Source organism: Ostrea edulis, chromosome 1 (assembly GCF_947568905.1).
Source record: "Ostrea edulis chromosome 1, xbOstEdul1.1, whole genome shotgun sequence".
NCBI classification, from domain to species: domain Eukaryota; kingdom Metazoa; phylum Mollusca; class Bivalvia; order Ostreida; family Ostreidae; genus Ostrea; species Ostrea edulis.
In genome coordinates, this window is record NC_079164.1 from 97,715,793 (window position 1) to 97,736,243 (window position 20,451).

At 35.1% G+C, this 20,451-nt stretch overlaps 2 protein-coding genes across 7 annotated transcripts in view; one reads left to right on the forward strand and one right to left on the reverse strand.

Moving 5' to 3' along the window:
- The window catches only part of LOC125671786 (synergin gamma-like), a 32,980-nt gene extending 18,076 nt beyond the window's left edge, over positions 1 to 14,904 (forward strand). For all 6 annotated transcript variants that reach the window (XM_048907699.2, XM_056139712.1, XM_056139717.1 and 3 more), the window contains 6 exons: positions 3,472 to 5,193; positions 7,027 to 7,112; positions 7,467 to 7,617; positions 8,855 to 8,911; positions 9,287 to 9,378; positions 11,860 to 14,904. In XM_048907699.2, coding sequence (XP_048763656.2) covers positions 3,472 to 5,193; positions 7,027 to 7,112; positions 7,467 to 7,617; positions 8,855 to 8,911; positions 9,287 to 9,378; positions 11,860 to 12,102 — 2,351 coding nt within the window. In that variant the 3' untranslated portion in view covers positions 12,103 to 14,904. The remainder of the gene's footprint in view (positions 1 to 3,471; positions 5,194 to 7,026; positions 7,113 to 7,466; positions 7,618 to 8,854; positions 8,912 to 9,286; positions 9,379 to 11,859) is intronic.
- A 2,717-nt stretch (positions 14,905 to 17,621) lies between these two features.
- Positions 17,622 to 19,089, reverse strand: LOC125671780 (soma ferritin-like). Its single transcript, XM_048907686.2, has 4 exons — positions 18,687 to 19,089; positions 18,255 to 18,401; positions 17,988 to 18,113; positions 17,622 to 17,885 (listed from the first exon to the last, which is right to left on the reverse strand). Exons 1-4 carry the CDS (start codon positions 18,789 to 18,791, stop codon positions 17,748 to 17,750), a joined length of 516 nt encoding a protein of 171 aa, XP_048763643.1. The 5' UTR covers positions 18,792 to 19,089; the 3' UTR covers positions 17,622 to 17,747.
- Between the last annotated feature and the right edge of the window lie 1,362 nt (positions 19,090 to 20,451).

Consider the following 20,451-nt stretch of genomic DNA (forward strand, 5'->3'; position numbering starts at 1 on the left):
CTGCTAAATTGATGCATGCTACAATTGAATACGCAACTTCCAAGATACCAGCTCTTCTGTGATGGAGGTACGTTCAGTGTTCTGTTAGACGATGGGGTGGGCACAAGATGTATACATATATTATAGATTTGCTATGTAAATACGGATAAAAATAATGAAAGTGTAAATTTTGTTTAGATCAGCAGTCGGTATACATTTATCTGACCATATCAAGAATAATATTTGATTGAATTAGGCCATTGAATTAAATATGAAATTATTTTTTATTTCCTCTTCCGCACGAGTGATATTTTAATCAAAGAAAGATCATGATTATCGATTTTTGTTTGAGCTGTTTTATTATTTATTAAATACTAATAAAATTACTAATATTGTGTGTCCCTGCAGTTTGAGTGGTTGCATGATGTCTGATACTCGGCCTTTAGGCAATATATGAAGGCAGCGATAAGCATTTGTATCCGAATAACCGTGTGTGGAAATAGTATGTTTTGCGTCTCACTGTGCGTAAGAGTTCCACAGAGGGAAAGAACTATTGGGCAACTTGGAAATTGCGTATTAATTGTTGCTGTCTTCAAATGAATTGATAATATCAACAATTGCATTGATGTGTGCTATAATTCAGTTGAAAAGAACAATGATTCAATTAATGTGTACAATAATTGAATTATTGCCCTCTTAGATTAAATTAATGATATCATTAATTCATTGATGTGCGCTATAATTCTTTTAGACATGTTCGAGAGAGCAATTATTCAAGAGATATCTTCAATTCAACATATCCACAATATTGTTAATGATCTGTTAATTGAATTGTTGCTCTCTTTAAAAGAATTGATGCATGCATTAATTCCTTATATGCAAAATCATTGTAAGTAATTAAAGATATCAATTGAATTAAAGAGATCATCAAATCATTTGTACTGAGCTCCAACTTAAATTTTGCAAACACGATCAAGCTCCACCATATTGATGCTTGATGAAAGCAATAAATAATTTAATGCATGCATCATTTCAATTATTGCAAGCAAGATTTCAACTGAGTGTGCATCAATCCAATTATTGCAAGCAAGATTTCAACTGAGTCAGTGCATCAATTCAATTATTGGATTTGCCCACTATAATTCATTTGATGCATACATCAATTCATTTGATGAGAGCAACAATTGATGTGAGCATCAATTCATTTATTTCATGCAATAATTGAATTAATATCTTCAAATAATTTATGACATCTTCAATTATTTGCATTTATGTACGACGGTTGCCAACATCATGAAAAACAAGGGATGGCAATCGGTCAAAATTTGTAGCTGGTTTGTTGTGAATTCTTTCGATCGATCAGTCAGTTAATCGTTAAAAGTTACTTTTGATAAAGTTGTTTTTATTCAAGATAATAATTTATCCACAAAAGATAGAGACAAATGACTTTATAGTTATTTTATCACAATTCTGTTGGTGGAGAATTTGTTCGAATGACATAGGAATTTTTATAGGATATGTAAATCAATTCCACAGAACACAGCGGACATTTTTCCTGGAGACTTTGGATTGTCATTTTGATTATGAATGGAAAATTTACGCTTGCCAGCCTGGAATCTTTAAATTGTTATCTACATTGATTCTTGATGCAAAATGGTTTACTGATTAACTGAATTTATAAAGGAAACTAATTTCTTGACAAAGAGTGCATAGAAATAGCAACAATATGATCAGTTTAATAGTAATTTCTATTGATTGGAATCATTACTTTTTATTCTGGTTTAGTTCAAATTTAAAAAAGAATAGAGATATTTCTGAAATGTTGTCATTTCATTTCAGTTTTTTTTTTAATATAGAATTTGTCTAATAATTTTTCCCCCCAAATGACACATATTTCTTGTAGACTTTAGATGTATACATGAATTAAAAAATATTAACAAAAAACTATAATTTTCATAAATATTATTTTATTCAAAAAATTAAAACATTTACACAAGTCTTCGTCACAGGTTTTATTAGATATTCATATCGTGCATCAAATAAAAGCAAGGTTTGGATTTTAAAATCTTTTATTTGCAAACAAAACACCTTTTTTATCATTCCAGAAAAAGTAACATAATTGAGAGGTTGTATCACACTTTCGATGATGCTTTATATGAGGTGCTTAAACAAACCAAGATAAGTTAGATAAAATGTTGATGTAATGAGCCACCTTAATCGGTTACAAATATTCTAACCCTAGCATTTTCTCTCTCCGAGTAATCAGTTTACGTTAATCGTTGCCATCCCTAGAAAATACAAAATGATGCAATTTAACAATGCTGGCGATATTCTTACACACGTTCTGTATTGTACCTTCTTGCAGCCACATGAGTTTTTGAGTTGATGGTGAGGGCTTTAGCTCTGATTGGCTTGGACTTGCCTGAAGATGAACTCAAAAATTTTAAATAGATCAGTTGCCAACTATTTTGTAGCTTGATAATCAGAGAAATATTTTTCATGTAAGAAAAAAAATTATTGCAATATTAAACTGCAGTGCTAATTTATGAGTGCACTAAAATGTGAAGTCTTCCCGCTATCCATTATGATACACGATAGACGTGCTAACTCATGATTATGCCAAATAATGCACAATCGCACGAAATAAAGCATTTTTGAAATATTGTTGAATATGTTTTTTCAGATTTGATTTTATAGAATTATTTAGAGTTAATATTAAATTCTGATTTTCCATATCGTGTACATTTACTGTTGTATATAAGGAAAGAAGATACTAAATATGTTAACACGATACATTTTAAACACTCCAAAAATCTCCCTGTAGATTTTCTCAAAAAATACATTTCATGTCCTACTGATTTGTTTATTTTTGGAAGGATCAATTTTACATTGTAAATACACTCAGATTTTTTCAGGATTTTTGTGTGTCGACTTGCCTTAATGTGTGAGAACAATATTATGATACGTGTATTAACTGTGTTGTACTTAATTGAAAGCAAATGACTTAATTGAGATTTTAGAACCATTCCATTGATAAAATTGGATAGGTAATGTTTTTTGTCCATAAAAATTGAATCAAGCTGATTTAATTTTAGACTGTAAGAACTGTTAACGCACATACCTTTAATATGGTAGAAAAACACCATCTTATGATGAACTTCAATTTGATTTTCTCTTGTAATCCATGACTATTTTGAAAATCTGCACAAAAATTTTCATTCCACATCAATGTTTATTTCATGTGTAATATGTGTGTAAAATAACCCCTGAAGATCAAATACAATAAATCCACTAGATGATTTTATCTAAAAAAAAAAAAAAAAGAAAAGAAAAAGGTATAATCTATAATACATATGATACACAGAATACTATCATTTTGCTCTGTATTGCAAATTTCTTAAATTTATCACTATTTTTTCTTGCACATCCCTTGATTTTGGTTTACTTTGACCTAGTTGTTAATTACAGTTTTGAATTATTTGTGTTTATCAGGTGCTTCAACTCCGATCAGCATGGACGAGGACTTTGATGACTTCAAATCTGCAGATAGCAAACCCAGTGACAGCAGCCAATTTACTTCATCTGAGCAGTCAGAAAACGAAGACTTCAAAGTACTGGAGTCGTACCTCGATGACTTTAACCGAAAGAAATCTGAACAAGAGACGCAGCATGAAAGTCCGCTTCACCGGCCTCTCCCAAAGTTCACCAGCCCCCAGTCATCACAGCTCCCTAGCAACGCAACACTGTCAGCCATCCCAGCAGCCAGAAATCTGTGGTCTAAACCACCAGTCATCAAGAAGGAGACTTCAAAAGCACAAACAGATTTACCAAAGGCTCACTTGGGCTTGTCACCCCCAGAATCTTCTGATTCCGATTTTGCAGATTTTCAGAGGGCCCCAAGTACACAGCCATCTGGTGCCCCACAGCCACAAGACACCGACGATTTGAAGGCCTCACAGAGTGACAACTGTTTGATTGGAGATGAGGACAAGTATGCAGCTCTAAGAGCTTTTGATATCATTGAAGACAACACAAAGCCAGTGGTGTCCTCCATATTTGATAGTAAACCTGCTGTTGAGAGTGAGGAGGATTCCTGGGCTGACTTTCAGGCTGTGTCTACAGATGCTAAAGTTGATGATATCAAACAGATTAATGGTGAAACTGATGTGCTGGAGACTGACTTCGGCAGTAACACACAGAATGAGTGGTCATCATTTTCAACTTCAGCTAATGTCACTTCTAAGGATGATTCTGATTGGTCAGAGTTTGGAAATGGAGCTGGGGCAACAAGTATTCCAAAAGATGATTGGTCAAGTTTCTCAAAAGGGGAGGCAGTAAAAGATCAACAAAAAGATGAGTGGTCAAGTTTCTCTCAGGGGGAAGTAACAAAAGATGGAGACAAAGATGACTGGGCTTCATTTCATTCTGCAGCTGGAAGTAATGACACAATTCAAAGTCAGGCGCCTCAACTGGTAGAAGTTAAAAAGCAAAACTTACAAACAAAAGATATAATGGGATTGTTCAAAGTGAAGGAAAATCCCGTCAGTATTGTATCTAGAGATGATTTTATGGAACCTGAAATGGAAATATCACCAGCAGTTCAAGTAAACAGTAGTTTGCAGAAGTCAAAGAAGCTGTCTTCTGATTCCGACCTGGATGATGATCATACCAGAGCTCCTCCACCCATGGATTACGTGGATGAAGAGGATGATGCCTTTGGTGACTTTAGTCGAGGTTATGACCTGGATGAGGTTGTGAATACGCCGGTAGCTCAGGAGGAAAAGAAAAAGAATTTGTACAACTTTTATGGAATGGATGTTCCATCCAGTAAATCAAAGTCACAGGACGTGACTAACAAAACAATGTCGGATTCCAATGAACCTGACTCTTCAAGTGTAGCTGGAAACATATCTGGATTTGCTAGTAATCCAGCCATCTCTGAAGATTCCATATCTACCTCTAGTCTTGAGATACCTGGATTGAAAGGCCGAGTTCCAGTTGTTAAAGATATGGACTCTCAGTCAATTTCCAGTAATGAATTTGGTAATTTTGAGACTCATCAAAAATTTTACATTAATCCAGAATCCAAATCAATAGACAGTCTGGATTTAAAGAAAGAGGAGGGAAAATCTGTAAATAATCTGGAAATTCCTGAAGATGAAGTCAAACAAGAAAATGTGTCTAATGAAAGAGATGAATTTCCACAATTTTCAGGTAAAAAGTAAAAAAAGAAGTTTTGAATCTTTAGATTTTAATATGTGAAAAATTTAGTAGTTTGTAAGAGTGTAATGATACACTTACAACTCACAAAGCGATACATATAATATTTGAATTTTAAATGATTTTGCCGGTAATATTTTTACCATTTGTAATGATAGCCATTTCCTCATGAATGTGCTATAGTTGTGAACAAAGCGTGTATGAATCTTGATGAGTATAGTAGGTCTATTTCAGCACTAAGGAATTCCAACAGAAGTGTATATATAAGAAATAAATTATATTTGTGAGAATATATGCAACGCTTCACGCCGGCACACTTTTATGAATCACCAGCGTGAAGCGTTCCAGTTCATACCCTCATGTATTTCCAGAAATTAAATTTATTTCTTGAATAATCACCTCTCAATATGATACATAGCACAGAATATTTTCATGTAGAGAAATTAACAAAAAAGTTACCTCAGTATCTCAGACAATCGAAAACTCGTGATCGAGAGGTCATGGATTAGAAGTACGAGCGATGGGTTAGAGCTAAAACGGACCTGATACACTAGAATAGATGTTAAATGGGCATTAGCTGTCATTTTTTCACCAAAAATTGAATTCAATGAAAATTGCCCCCATCTCATATATTTCAGTAATAGCACTAATAATTTTAAAATGATCTCAAACACTTTTTACCCTCAAAGCAGGCACTTGAATATGTAATTTTGGTGATTAGATAAATATTGGCCTGCTGTCCAATAATTCTTCCTTATATTTTTCTTTACACTAAAAGCGGTTAACTAACGTAGTTGTATAAGATTTCTCTTGTTTTTTGTACAAAATAAATGTTTTTATTAGTCATCACTATATATCCCCATGTCATTGAGAGGTATTGAAAAAAAAAGGTTGCCATCACTTTCATAGCTATTGTCCCTTGACCAAGTGCTTAACATTAGAAGTGGAAACAACAGGTCTTTCAGTGAGACTTGAAGACAGGTGTGATGTCATGGTAGGTGTTGGCATGATAAAGATACTTCATTGGCCATAGCATAGGTCTAATCTGATGGCACTTATCCAGCTGATGTCTCATTATGAGTAGAATATTCTTGTTAAGATATTAAACAGTAACTATTATACATGTTAAAGTTGCTTCTGTTTTAGTTTCTTTCATTTGCTTAGGTCATGTTTCTTCTGTTAGGTGATTGAAAGAGAGAGATATCAATGAAATGTGATTGCCAAATGGTTGCTATATAAATTTGTGAGAAAGCCAAATGGTCCAATGTTTTGTTCCCTGGTGTCTTTTAATGCAGATGCCATTTGGTATTCATAGAAATGAAATCTAGATAAGCACTTTAAATATATAGATCTACATCAAACATATCAAACTGCACTAAAAAGTTTATAATTATGATGCAAAGTGTGTTTAGACATGAAAAACAAACATTAGAACCTGGAATGTATTGTTGTAGCTTAGACATGAAAAAACAAACATTAGAACCAGGAATGTATTGTTATAGCCTTATAGACATAAAAAACAAACATTAGAACCAGGAATGTATTGTTGTAGCCTTAGACATAAAAAACAAACATTAGAACCTGGAATGTATTGTTGTAGCCTTAGACATAAAAAACAAACATTAGAACCTGGAATGTATTGTTGTAGCCTTAGACATAAAAAACAAACATTAGAACCTGGAATGTATTGTTGTAGCCTTAGACATAAAAAACAGACATAAAAAACAGACATTAGATCCACGAATGTTTTGATTATTTTGAAAATGTAGTTCTTTTATTTGTTTCCTTTCTTTGTTTTATGAATTATGGGAAATTATTTTGATACAGAACCAGTGCTGCCACCTGTCAGTAAAGGGACAGACCCACTTCCTGTTCTGGGAGACAGATACAGTTGTTTGATGGAGGACATACCAGTCAGTAACAGTATTCTGTTTTTGATATTGAGATATTTGATGTGGTGACATGTGCTTTGTATATTTCTGTACTGACCCTTTATACGACTTGAAATCCTGAACAAATGATAGACTATTCTAACGGATATGACAGAGATTCTGAACAAAGTATGCAAGCTTGTAAGAAAACTTTACTTGGAATAGTTAATTGAAATTGGAGTTTATCTTTGTTTTTAACTGTTTTCACTATTCCTTGACATGCATACAAAGTATGCTAAACAGGGCATAAGATATTTATGGAGAACAATTAGAGTCTTTATTCAGTAGTTAAACAGCTAAATGTAGAGGTGTAATGTTTTGTGTTTGTGTTCAAAGGGAAGTGACAAACATATGCATGAATGGCAGAAATGTCTAGAGAAGTGCTACAAAGTGATCAAAGACGCTAATACCGTGTTCAACTCTATCAGTAGTTCAGCAGTGTGTAATGAAGTCATTACTTCTGAGCAGGGCTCAGACTATGTCAAAGGTAAGAGGGCTCAGACTACATCAAAGGTAAGAGGGCTCGGAATACGTCAAAGGTAAGAGGGCTCGGAATACGTCAAAGGTAAGAGGGCTCAGACTACGTCAAAGGTAAGAGGGCTCAGACTACGTCAAAGGTAAGAGGGCTCAGACTACGTCAAAGGTAAGAGGGCTCAGACTACGGCAAGGGTAAGAGGGCTCAGAATACGTCAAAGGTAAGAGGGCTCAGAATACGTCAAAGGTAAGAGGGCTCAGAATACGTCAAAGGTAAGAGGGCTCAGAATACGTCAAAGGTAAGAGGGCTCAGAATACGTCAAAGGTAAGAGGGTTCAGAATATGTCAAAGGTAAGAGGGCTCAGAATACATCAAAGGTAAGAGGGTTCAGAATACGTCAAAAGTAAGAGGGTTCAGAATATGTCAAAGGTAAGAGGGCTCAGAATATGTCAAAGGTAAGAGGGTTCAGAATACGTCAAAAGTAAGAGGGTTCAGAATATGTCAAAGGTAAGAGGGCTCAGAATACGTCAAAGGTAAGAGGGCTCAGAATATGTCAAAGGTAAGGGGGTTCATGACATACATTAAGGTAAGAGGACTTGGGATATGTCAAAGGTTAAGGGTTCATGATATACATTAAGGTAAGAGGACTTGGGATATGTCAAAGGTTAAGGGTTCATGATATACATTAAGGTAAAAGGACTTGGGATATGTCAAAGGTAAGAGGGTTCATAATGGGGCAAAGGTAAATGTGCTCAGAAAATTCAAAGGTAGGAGGGTTCATAACTTGACAAAAGTATGAGCACTCAGAATGTGACAGACTTGGGTAAGTAGGCTCAGAAGAGGTTCATGTGACAATGATAAGAGAGCCCAATATATGTAAAATATTAGAGGGTATCACTATGTCAAAGGTAATACAGCATGGAGTAGTTCAGATGTTAAGGGCTCAAATACTGACTTCAAGGCATATATTCTACAAAATACTGACTTCAAGGCATATATTATACAAAATACTGACTGCAGGACATATATTTTACAAAATACTGACTAGGCCATATATTTTTAACAAAAGAAAACCCAGATGGAAATAATTTGAAATAAAATAATTACAAAATTTACCCATGCAAAAAAGGTGGCTAAGCTTAAAGTAGACCCAAGTTGATTTGAAATACTTATAAAGTCTTAAGTATAAACACTCTCTACAACTTGAACAAGAACTACTGTAAGACTGAATTTTGACACTTGTTTTACAGGTATTGTTGAAATCTACAGAGTTGCCAGCAGAATCAATCTGTCTATTGGGTCCACAGGTAAAACGGATGATATCTCATATCTGCTACCGGTTTTTCCCCCAGAGGATATTTAATATGAAACAAACATTGTACATATATATCATTAATCACACAGTTTGATACATCTTCGCTAGCCGAGGGTGACACTTCGTGGTGTTTCTTTTTTCTTGTGAAAAGAGAAACACTGTGAAGCATCACTCTTGCTAGCAAAGATGAGTTTGATAGGGTATATTTCATTTATAGCGAACTCTGAATATCTTGGCTACCACTGTAACTTACAGATATGGATTTACAATTGTATAACATTTTGGGGGGAATTTTTCGGAGTGTGACAAGGACAGTATAAAGTCATTATAATGTATGTTTATCTAGTTGTATATATTTTACTTGAAGGACTCTTCAATGAGAAATTGAAAAAACAAATGAAAGATATAGACTTGGTATGGAATAACTTGGCGGCTTTCCTTGTTGGAGGCAACATGATGGTTTGTATACAGGAAATGTATTTCATTCTAAAATATACAGTAAAACTTGAATATACCGAACATGAATATGGCAAATTTACGGCTATATTGAAGTTAAACCGAATTCCCCAGCAAATTCTTTATATATTCTATATAAAAATTATTTGTTTAAAACGAATATGGATACAGCGAATTAACGTATATAACAAAGTAAATTCCTGTTCCTCTTGAATTAAAAATAAACGTAAAACTCAACTTTTATAACGAAGGTTTTAAAAATTATTTTGAAACTTGTTGTGACTTTTTAAAGTTGTTTTCTTTTGTCATAGGATCCTCATTTACTATGAATTTTCTGTTGTATTTTTTCAAAAGAGGTTGGTGATGCAAAACAATACTTTACAATATACAATTTAGGAAATATATTGTTGGTATTGTTTTTAGGTCACCTGAATCATTCAGGTGACCTATTGCTATCTTTTTTTGTCCGTCGTCGTGCGTAAACATTTGAACATTTTCAGCTTCTTCTCTGAAACCCCTGAACCAATTTCAACCAATTTTGGCATATAGCATCTGTGGGTGGAGGGGAACAAAAATTGTGAAATTTGTGGTCCCTGCCCCCCTGGGGCCTGAGGGGTGGGGCAAAAACCATCAAAATGAGTGTAATTTTAAAAAATCTTCTTCTTTACTCCTGGACATCAAGAAGCCAAACTGTGGGCATAATTATAATGAGCGTTGAGCCCTCTACCAAAATTGTGAAATTCATGGCCCCTGGGGCAGGGGTTCTTGTGTTAGGGTGGGGCTCTATTGGTCATATAGTGAAAATGTAGAAATTCTTTGAAAATCTTCTTCTCTGTCTCTGGGTATTAAGTAGACAAACTAATAGCATGGTAATGATGAGCATATATATAAACATATATATTTTAAGTTAATTGCGGAAGGTTTTTACTTTAAATCAATCCGGGAATATAGTTGCCTACTATACACTTCGTGCATTAGTTGCCTACCATAACAGTTGCACAGCTTGATAGAACTTTTGAATCTTGCAACATTGTGTTTGTAATTAATAAAGTTTTGAAATAAATAATTTCCTTTTTTATGCATATTACTTGAGGAGGGGGTCATATTGAGTTGCACCTGTTGTTAAGTTGGTAGGTTGGTCAGTAGACCAAATTTCTGCTCAATATCTAGATATATCTAGAGAATGCTATGTTTATTAAACATCATACTTATTGCACTGTTACCCCATGAAAAGGAGTTGGCTCCAATTTTGTGGTCAAGAGTTAAAGTACTCTAATCAGCAGTATTTGACTTATCCTGATATTCGATGCTTTCGGCCTCACAAAGGTAGAGGCGGGCATGTGGAAATTGAAGTACAAGCCCAAATGGCATATAAATTTAGAGGCTTAAACCTTTAGCGATGTACTTTTCCTTTTGATTCAAACGATCAATTTATTCATCAGATGTAACATTATGAAATAGCCAATTAAATAACACTGGTAACAATTAAAATGCACTGAAAAGTTCGATTAAGGACATACGCAATGTAGTTTTGAACTTTATTTTCTGTCATTTTCGATTAGTAATGAAATTGAGAACAGAAGATGTATTGTAGCTAAAGATGTGGAAAAATAGATTTCCTTTGGTGGGAAAAGGCAACTAATAAAATTAATTAATAAATTACTGGGCATGTAAGTATTTGTTTGAGCTAATCTAATTAGTATACATGCCTGCCCAAAGGGCATGTGCTGGGGAAAAAAATTGGCAAATCTTGTCCATTCAATATCCTGAGAACCATTTCCTTGAAAGACATCAAACTTGATACACTGGTTCCCTTGTAGAGTAAATGGCCCTGTTGATTTTGCGGTCATCAGATCAAAGGTTAAAAATCGAACTAAAAATGCAAAGATCTACACCCTTAAAAATATCTTGAGTACCCTTTGCTCGACAGAGGTCAGACTTGATGCACTGGTTCCTTTCGGAGAAGATGACCATTGTAGCTAATAAAATCACAAAGACAAGGGTAAACTGAATAATAGGAATATATACAACTACTCAACACTTTAAGAACCCTTTGCTTGACAGACATGAAATTATTATGTATATTGGTTTTATCTAAGGAGTAAATAACCCTTTTCTTTATGATGTCTCAGACCTAGGTTTTTTAAAAAGGATTATTGATTGAACATAAAAATGACACATGTACTTCATGACCACATAGCTATTCAATGTTTCTTCCATCCAAAAGTAAAATTCTTATATTTAAACACAAACCTAATTCAAACATTGGAAGGTTGTTACATGATACTCAGGTGACCTATAAGGCCCCTGGGCCTCTTGTTTATTCTTGTTACAGTGAATTTTCCCAATTTTTACCGAAAAAGGTCATGGATACATGTATAAGGCATTTTTCACTACCGTGTCTGTGATGGAAAAGCAATATTAAATATTTTATAAAAACTGATTAATTTAGGATATTCACTCTCACTTAATGCATCCTTACAGCCTGATGATAAAGACCTAGACTTCAAAACTAGCATTTTGAAATCGGATGACCAAGTTTCCCAGTTCCGAGCCTGTGGTGTGTGCTTATTAGACGTCGATGCCGCTTGTAAAGACTTTGACAGCGAGGAACAGTGTGCCAAACTAACATATGGAGGGCGCCAGTACCATGCAGTGTGTGCTAATTTATGGGTCAACCACGTGGACAGTATGCTTCCTGCTCTGAGGTTACCAGAGCTGTTATGATACGCTGATTCTTCAGACGATGCTCCCAGCATAAATGTTCTTATATTGTTATGCGAGAGATTTACTTTTATGGTACATTGTTTTCAGTTTCTAAATTCCGTGAATAGTGTAAATCTGGAAACTTTCACATTCATTCAGTTTTACAAAAAGCAACCGATTTATTTTTTGGAATGAAAATTTAATGGCAAATCCAAATTTTGTTGATAAAATTCATAATGAGTATTTTTTTTTAAAAAAAATATATTGGTACATATTTATATCCAATAGAGGCACAAAATTGTTTTTTAAAAAAAACGAATTATCTTTTGCAGAAATAGCCAGATTTACAGTATGTATTTTGGAGAAACATTAATATCACACAAAAAAAGTATTTCTAGGCTGTCCATACTAGTGCTGTGAGTTATCAATGAAAGAGTTATCTTTCTTAAAGTACCTGAAAATACGTAATTTGCAAATAGTAAGCAAATGGTCCAATAACATGTACAATATATTTTTGAATGAAGTAACAAGAAAGAACATTTTTGTATAGCATAATAATACTGTGGAATTGCCACTGTTCGTAGAGGATCAATGTTTGTGGAGTTCGTAGGTCACCCGTATCGCAGAATTTACATCACCATGGAGATTGATACACAATTTTAAGTTTCTTCCTTAAAGCTGGAATTTATTTATATTAGGTAATCTGTATTTGTAAACAACATTTTTTTAGTCACACTATTGATTTTTATAAAGAATTGAATTGTTCATTTCAGAAAGAGAACTAATTTACTTTAATTTAATTATTATTTATAACATTTATACAATGTAAATAAGCAGTATCACTTTATGATTGCAGTCACAATTATAAACAAATTACTGTCAAACAAGTTTTAACTGCGTCAGTTGGTTTTGGGGTTGATTCAGTAAGCCATAAAATGATGTCCCCCATGAACCAGTAAAATTCTGGTTCTCTTTGACATTTACCTCCACAAACAATGCCGATGTTACAGTAATATCTCGTTTCATACTATAGAGCTCACTGCAAAAGTGAAGATATGTTCTGTTTATTTTATTTATGGTGTTGCATTGGTGTGTGTCTGTAATATAAACAAGAGTAGCTGTGATTCCCTTCATTGTCTTTATCATTGCCATTTTCATCTTTCCTTTGCAAAACAACATTCTAAAACTGTTGTAGATCAAATGAACTTAGGATATTAGTATGTCAGTACTAAATACTATGATATTAGTATGTCAGTACTAAATACATGCATTTTATGTATATGTCAACATTCCGTATCATAGAAATATCTGCCCTGTACCCTGTTTAGAACTTTTTGTATGTTTGTGTACCAGTTTTTTGCACTTGAGTCCATTTAGCAGAAGGAAGGTCATTTATAAGATAGCTTTACATCTATAGTGCTGAGGCTGTTATAGTGTTGCTGGATGGGATCCTGGGTTCAACATAAAATGACCTACAGATAAATTATTAACTGATACAAATTACAGTCAAATCTTGTTATCTCAAACTCAATGGGACGGAGGTTAAACTTTGAGATATCTGAGAATTCAAGATATCGAGGGTAAAATACTTGAAGAAAAAGTTGTTGGGACTTCCGAATCACTTCCACATATCCATGATATTCGAGATCTTTGTTTGAGATACTGAAGTTGAACTGTATTTTATTTTGCTTGATTTTTGAGTTTTATAACTAGGCTTTGTGGGTTGTTTCTCCCTGTCTTTGTATTGCTTCTTCTGACATAGTCCAATGAATTTCTTTGGTTTATCTTCTTCTTACATAGTCCAATGAATTTCTTTGGTTTATCTTTGCCCTGTGAAGGTTTATCATCTGTAATTACAAGCTGTACTGTATAAAATTCCTAGGAATGGGCACATGACTTATCAGAAGTAATGTGCAGTTTCTTTATACATGTTTAACAGAAATCTGTAGGAAGGAATTGAGCTGGTCTTACAATTTTCTGCAGATTCTGTGATAATATTAATCTTGCTGAAGGTGATGCGAATGTTATTTTTTTAAATGTTACTTTCAAAGCAAAACACGGATTTGTCAGTTTTACTGACCTGCAAAACCAAATGTAGAACTTCATGTGGCATAGTGTTTTGCCTATTTGTAGAAAATGATGATTGCAATGCAGTCGGATGACACTTGGTAACAATATGGTGAATAAGTGTATTTATATGTGCATACATTCATAGGGCATTGCTTGTAGAGAGAAAATATTCAGCTTGGTCGTTTCCTTCCTGCATTTAGTATTGAACATTCCAAAATCAAATGATTTATAACTGTACAAATAAATTGCTGTGAAGGATTTTATGCTGAGAAAGTATGTGCTAATACATGTATATGGGAATGTGTTGCTTCTTTATTTAAAAGATAATGAAAGAAATATGTAAAATGTATAATGACCCTTTAATGACAGTTTGAAATAAAAAAACCTCTGTAGATTTGTATTTGAACTCCATATCATCTTCGCAAACCAAGGCTTTTTAGTCCACTTGGTAGCGGACTTAAAACCCTTGGCTTGCGAAGATGACTCCATATCAGATTTAATTTCTTTTCTGTAAGTAAGCTATTTGAGATGATTTAAGCCAAATTGTATACTAATTTGCCTCTTTCTTTTCTATATTTGTTTAGAGTGTTGTTAAATGTAAAATGTATAAATTGGTGATGAATATTTGATATTTAAGATATCGATGAATATTTATATTTGATGTTATAAGTACTTGTTACTGACACTAGTGCAATATGTTCAAGCTGTATTTAAGAACAGTGATTGTTCAATAAACATTTCTGTATTCTGTAACTGTTGTTTAGTAGTAAGATTTCTAGGTCACCTGAGTCACTCGGATGACCTGTTGTTGTTTGTCTTTGTCTGTTAACAATTTTACATTTTTAACTTCTTCTTGAAAACTACCGGGCCAATTGTTCCCATTTTTATGTGAAGGTCTTTAGGATAAGAGGAATGTAAATTGTGAAATTTATTATCTTAGCTCCCCCAAGGCCTTATGGGTGGGGGCCAAAACTGCACATTTTCAACTATCATGCAAGTTGGAGAAAAACCAAATGTTTGTTTATGATGTCCATAAAGCATATATCTTTACTCTCAGGCACGTGTGAGGAAAAACTAAATGCATGGTTATGATGGCCTTAAAGCTCTCAGCCTAAGTAATGAAAATCATGACCCCAGGGTTAGGGATTTAGGCGCTAGTGTGGGGCCAATATGTCCATGTGAACATGTATTTTAAAATCTTTGAGAAGTCTTTACTCTCAGACATGTGAGAAAAACTAAATGCATGGTTATGATGTCCCTGAAGCTCTCTACCTAAATTGTGAAATTCGTGACCTCTGGGTCGGGGTTTCGTGCCCTAGGGTGGGGCCAACATGGCCATATAATATGAAATTTATTACTTGTTTGTTTCTATGGACTTGTTTAAACCGGCTATATAATTATATGCAAGCAAAAGACGAGTTCAGCTGAGTAGTCTGTACAATTTTAGCAATCATCTAGTCATTGGACATTGAACTATGTTTCTTGTTGGCAAATCCTGCAGAAGTCCAACCTTATTCGTCTTTCACGACTATTGCTCCACAGGGAACCTAGGGATAGGTTTAAAATCCCCAAAATTGACCATCTGTACTTCACATCTGAAAGAAAAACTGAATTGTGTAGACAAGGTAGTCCTCTACCAAAATTACAAACTTCATGGGGTTCTGCCTTCAGGTCGTGGGACCAATATGGTCATATAGTGATATTCCTTGTTTGCTCCATTCTTGCAGTTTATAAACTAGGTCAGACGGTCTTGCAATGTTCCTCGTCTCGTTTCAGTACTTACAGTACTTTGATTTATACAATACGTTCATCAGCTGCCGTATTACAGTGTTGTTCCTTGCCTGCTCCATTCCTACAATTTATAGTCAAGGTCAGACAGATTTATCCTAGGACAAGCCGTTTTACTATTTAGTTGGAAAATAAGATATCTCTCTAATTTAAAAAGATAGGTCTTAAAGAGATATCGCTTTAGGAAAAGATAATTGTTGAAGTTGAGAGCAATCTTCCATCCGCTATCCAGTTTTCGATACGCGACGTATCGAAAACAGTAACTGGGGAGCGGATGGAAGATCTAGATATAATTAGACTGAGTTAAGAGACACCTCTCAACACAGCGAGACAAGAAAGACACGTATTTCATGTAGAGCGATTTCTCTTATATTGAGAGATGATGATATCTCTTTCATTTAGAGAGGCATCTCTTTTACTGTTGGAGACATCTTTCACTTAGAATATCTTTGATTTAAAAATACATCCCTTACTTTTTTAAAGAGACGTCTATGAAAATTTGCATGAGATATCTAAAATCATTACTAACAACTCTCTTTTCGTTGTTTCGTTGGTTTTTTTTTAACATACAAAGTTCGATTAATTTGGCTTGTTCCCCCCCATTTTTATACTAGTAGTGAATGGTTGTGGAAATGTAAGCTGGTAACCGATTAATTGAACCCGTGCACTGAAGGACGAATCTACCCCTTCTCTTGTTTTGCTTGATAAAACTTGTCAGATAGTGGTGAAGTTCTACTCAGCTGTATGCGCCGGCCCCGTCCCTACACACACCTCATCCGACTGTGCGTGCATGTGAAAGGCGATCTTTAGATATGTCTACAATGCGCTGTGTGATAACATACAAAAACAAGCCACGACGATAACATCTAAATATAGGAAAGTTTTTTTGTTTTTTTTAAAATATGATGTTGATAAACGAAACCCTTGGAATTAAGGATATTATTGAGAACATGAACTTTGAACTAGACACTATCGACTGTTTACGAAGATAATACACTGTACATGTACATAATGCAAGGGCACGCAGCAGATAACATGTCCCGTAACGAGACTAAACTCACGGGTACGCAGCAGATAACATGTTAGACGAGTGTTTATGCCGTTCAAATGTGGCGGTTGGTTTGAGTGCGACTACATTAGGTATACGCTTTTTTTTTTTTTACTTGCATAGACAGATTTGTAAAGTACCAGCTGTAGGCCTGTAGCTCTCTGGTTCCCAGAACTGCAGCAAGCAGAGCTTTGTTTACTTACTGTCTATACTGACCCTAATGAATGAAATCTGTAACTTAACCTACATAGATCGCATATGAATATAATTGAACCCCACTATTTTAGGCGGTCGCTAGCACTGCTAACGATATGATTGAAGCAAGTTTTCACTAAATGCAATGAATGCATAAATAGGTCCATGAAGCCGTGCTATTATACAGTGTTCTTATGTAGACATTTGACTCAATCTGATTAATTACATAAAATATCTAAGGATTTTATTCAGACTATCTCTTCTTCAACCATACGTTGCCCTCGTCATGTCAAGTACAAAGCAAAGCTTGCCTCGTCATGTCAAGTACAAAGCAAAGCTTGCCCTCGTCATGTCAAGTACAAAGCAAAGCTTGCCTTCGTCATGTCAAGTACAAAGCAAAGCTTGCCTTCGTCATGTCAAGTACAAAGCGAAGTTTTCGTAAATTTTTGCAATTTTTATTTGTTTTTCTTTTCAATTTATTATTACACACCCGTCAATTTAACAGTTCACACGTTTAAAGAAAGTTTTCACATATCTAGGGGGTGTCTTTGATGAACTTTGACCTTTAAGAGTCGAGGCGACGGTCGTATTCATACTCTCCCAATCCACTTCCAACTCTCTTCAACTGAGTGATGTGGTCAGAAATCTCCTTGATGGCGTTCACTTGCTCCTCCAAGTACTCGGTCTCGATGAAGTCGCACATCTTTGATTAAAAAAAATATATATAAGTAAGCTATAACTAGGCAATACGTGATTCAATATAAATAGATCATTTAAATGATTTCTGAAGCGTGCAAAATATTACCTGTGCATCTCCATGCTTGTCTGCGAGCTTATGAAGGTCAAGTAAGGACTGGTTCACAGTCTTTTCCAGCTGAAGCGCCACCTGCATGGCGTCCAGTCCAGTTGCCCACTCATCACGGTCAGGTTTCTGTAACAGCGTCCAAATTAAATAATGTATGTGTGTTATCGTTTAATTACACGTATTTATATTTTTTGTATCTGTACACATGTGAGTTTACAACTGATTTCAGTGTGGTGCTCATTGCACGTCATTACTATAAATACTCACACCAATGTCCTGAAGCACGATACGCCCCCCTCTCTTGTTCTGGTACTTCATCAGCTTCTCGGCATGCTCGCGTTCCTCATCAGAAGCGTTTTTGAAATACTTGCTGAATCCAGGGAGAGCCACATCATCACGGTTGAAGTAGAAAGACTACAAGAAGCAGACGACAAACGTACAATGTAAACTGAGCTTTTTAATGTAATTCAAGATCAATTCAAATTCATTGTACAGGAACACATGACTAGTAAAGGTTACTACAGTACACACAGAAACACATGGCTAGTAAAGGTTACTATATATAGTACAATGTTGTCATTTTATGGAATGATGATTAAAAAATGACAGTTCAGGACGGCTCCAGTTAAATGTACGTTAAAAGTGAATAACCGTGAAGGTGAAAATAATCTTTCCTATACGATTACAGATATAGCTTACCATGGATTGGTAGGCATAGCTGGCATATAATTCCATGTTGATTTGGCGGTTAATGCCGGCCTCGCTCTCTTGGTGGAAATTTTGACGACACTGGGATTCTGCCATTTTTGATGTTAGATTCCTTTTGGTTGATGTTAGAGTACAAATTTCTGTACGATGGCGGATTTAGGGTTTGGTTTGTCCGTACGTTCACTGACGCAGCAAGACAAGGTATGGCGAGAAAGCGCTCTTCCTCTCCTTTTATACCGTCTGGTATCTCCTCTTCAGGGGTCAAAGTTCGGAGAGTAGACATAAGTGAACGTTATCAGGTGGCAGTACAGCCCATTTTGTCATTGAAACGTGATTCCAAATGTTGTGTAAACAATAAATATTGGGTATCAATTGATCAAAATTCATTGTTTATTAACTAAATCTGAATTGACCTGAATAAGGCGATATGCTATCAATTGTTTACACTTAAATACGGAGACGTGACATCGACTTGATATTCGGTCAAATTAGGACATGGATACGCAAAAGTGTTTTAAGAATATACGTGTACTGTATGTTTTTATAGCACCATCCACCGTATTCTGAAGGTACATTTACCCTGTTTTAAAATTCATTTAATGATATATTTCTTATCCTTGTAATTTCCCATTTCTGCATACCACAGTACATTACATAGTGTGCACGTGCTATTGGGGTCAGGTATACTAGAAACTTCCCATTTTCTTTCTGGCTACGCGGCTGGATGTGCTTTGTGAGTGAAAAGCAGGGCAAGAAAGGGGTGAAAGTGTATGCTCTTCTTTCAGAGAATCAAACTCCCCGTCGAGACCGCAACTACGTATAGATTTCTTTTTTAAACGTCACCGCGATTTACAGAACGTCACAATGTAGCTATGTCATAATGTGTACGACGTAACACGCTCACCCTTACGACCAAACATAAACATACTGTGCACTTGCTTGGAGTACGTTAGATAAGAGTAATGCAAATGGAAAATCAAAAGATTTTTAGAAATATTTTCCGTTCTATGGCAGACTACAATGATTTGAAAAATGACTTTGTACCGTATGAACAGGTTTATGACACCATCTCGAAAATAGAAGTTTTAAAAGCTGCTATAATGCAAATGTTTCTTCATTCCTGCCGTCATGGGCTAATGATGAATATTTCATGCAGTGGTATAAACCGAAGAAAATAAAGAAGAGAAATGTGTTAGAGACAAGCATGGAAACTGGAGAGACAGTGCTGGAGAAAGAGTCAGAAGACAAGGCAATCATTGAGAGCAAACAGGCCGCACTGAATGAGGAGGCAGAGAATGAAACAACCATTGGACGCGCAAGACTGAATGCAGAAAACGGACAAATCACACATTCTGTTCCTGAGATCAGTGGCGAAGAACTTGATATAAAAACAGAGGATGTTGCAGCATATATTCTGAGTATTGTCGAAAAGGCATGTGCAATAGTTCTCCAAGATATAACAGTCCAGAAACTAGATCAGGATGACAACAGTGTTATGGTAGAAAGAAAAGATGTGAACACTTCAGAAGCGAGCCAGGAAATGAAAAATAAGTGTCTACAGAAACCCGTTAAATTACAAGAATTAAAACAGAAAACCAAGCCAGTCAAAAGTGGACTGGACAAACCTGGGGAGCTTACTGCATTAGAAACTGGGAAAATACACAAGTTTATTCCTCGAAGGCTGTTTCTATCGAGTATAGAAACCTTTAAACTTGCACCAGATACCCAGGATGCCACCAAGAGCGAAGAAGAGAAG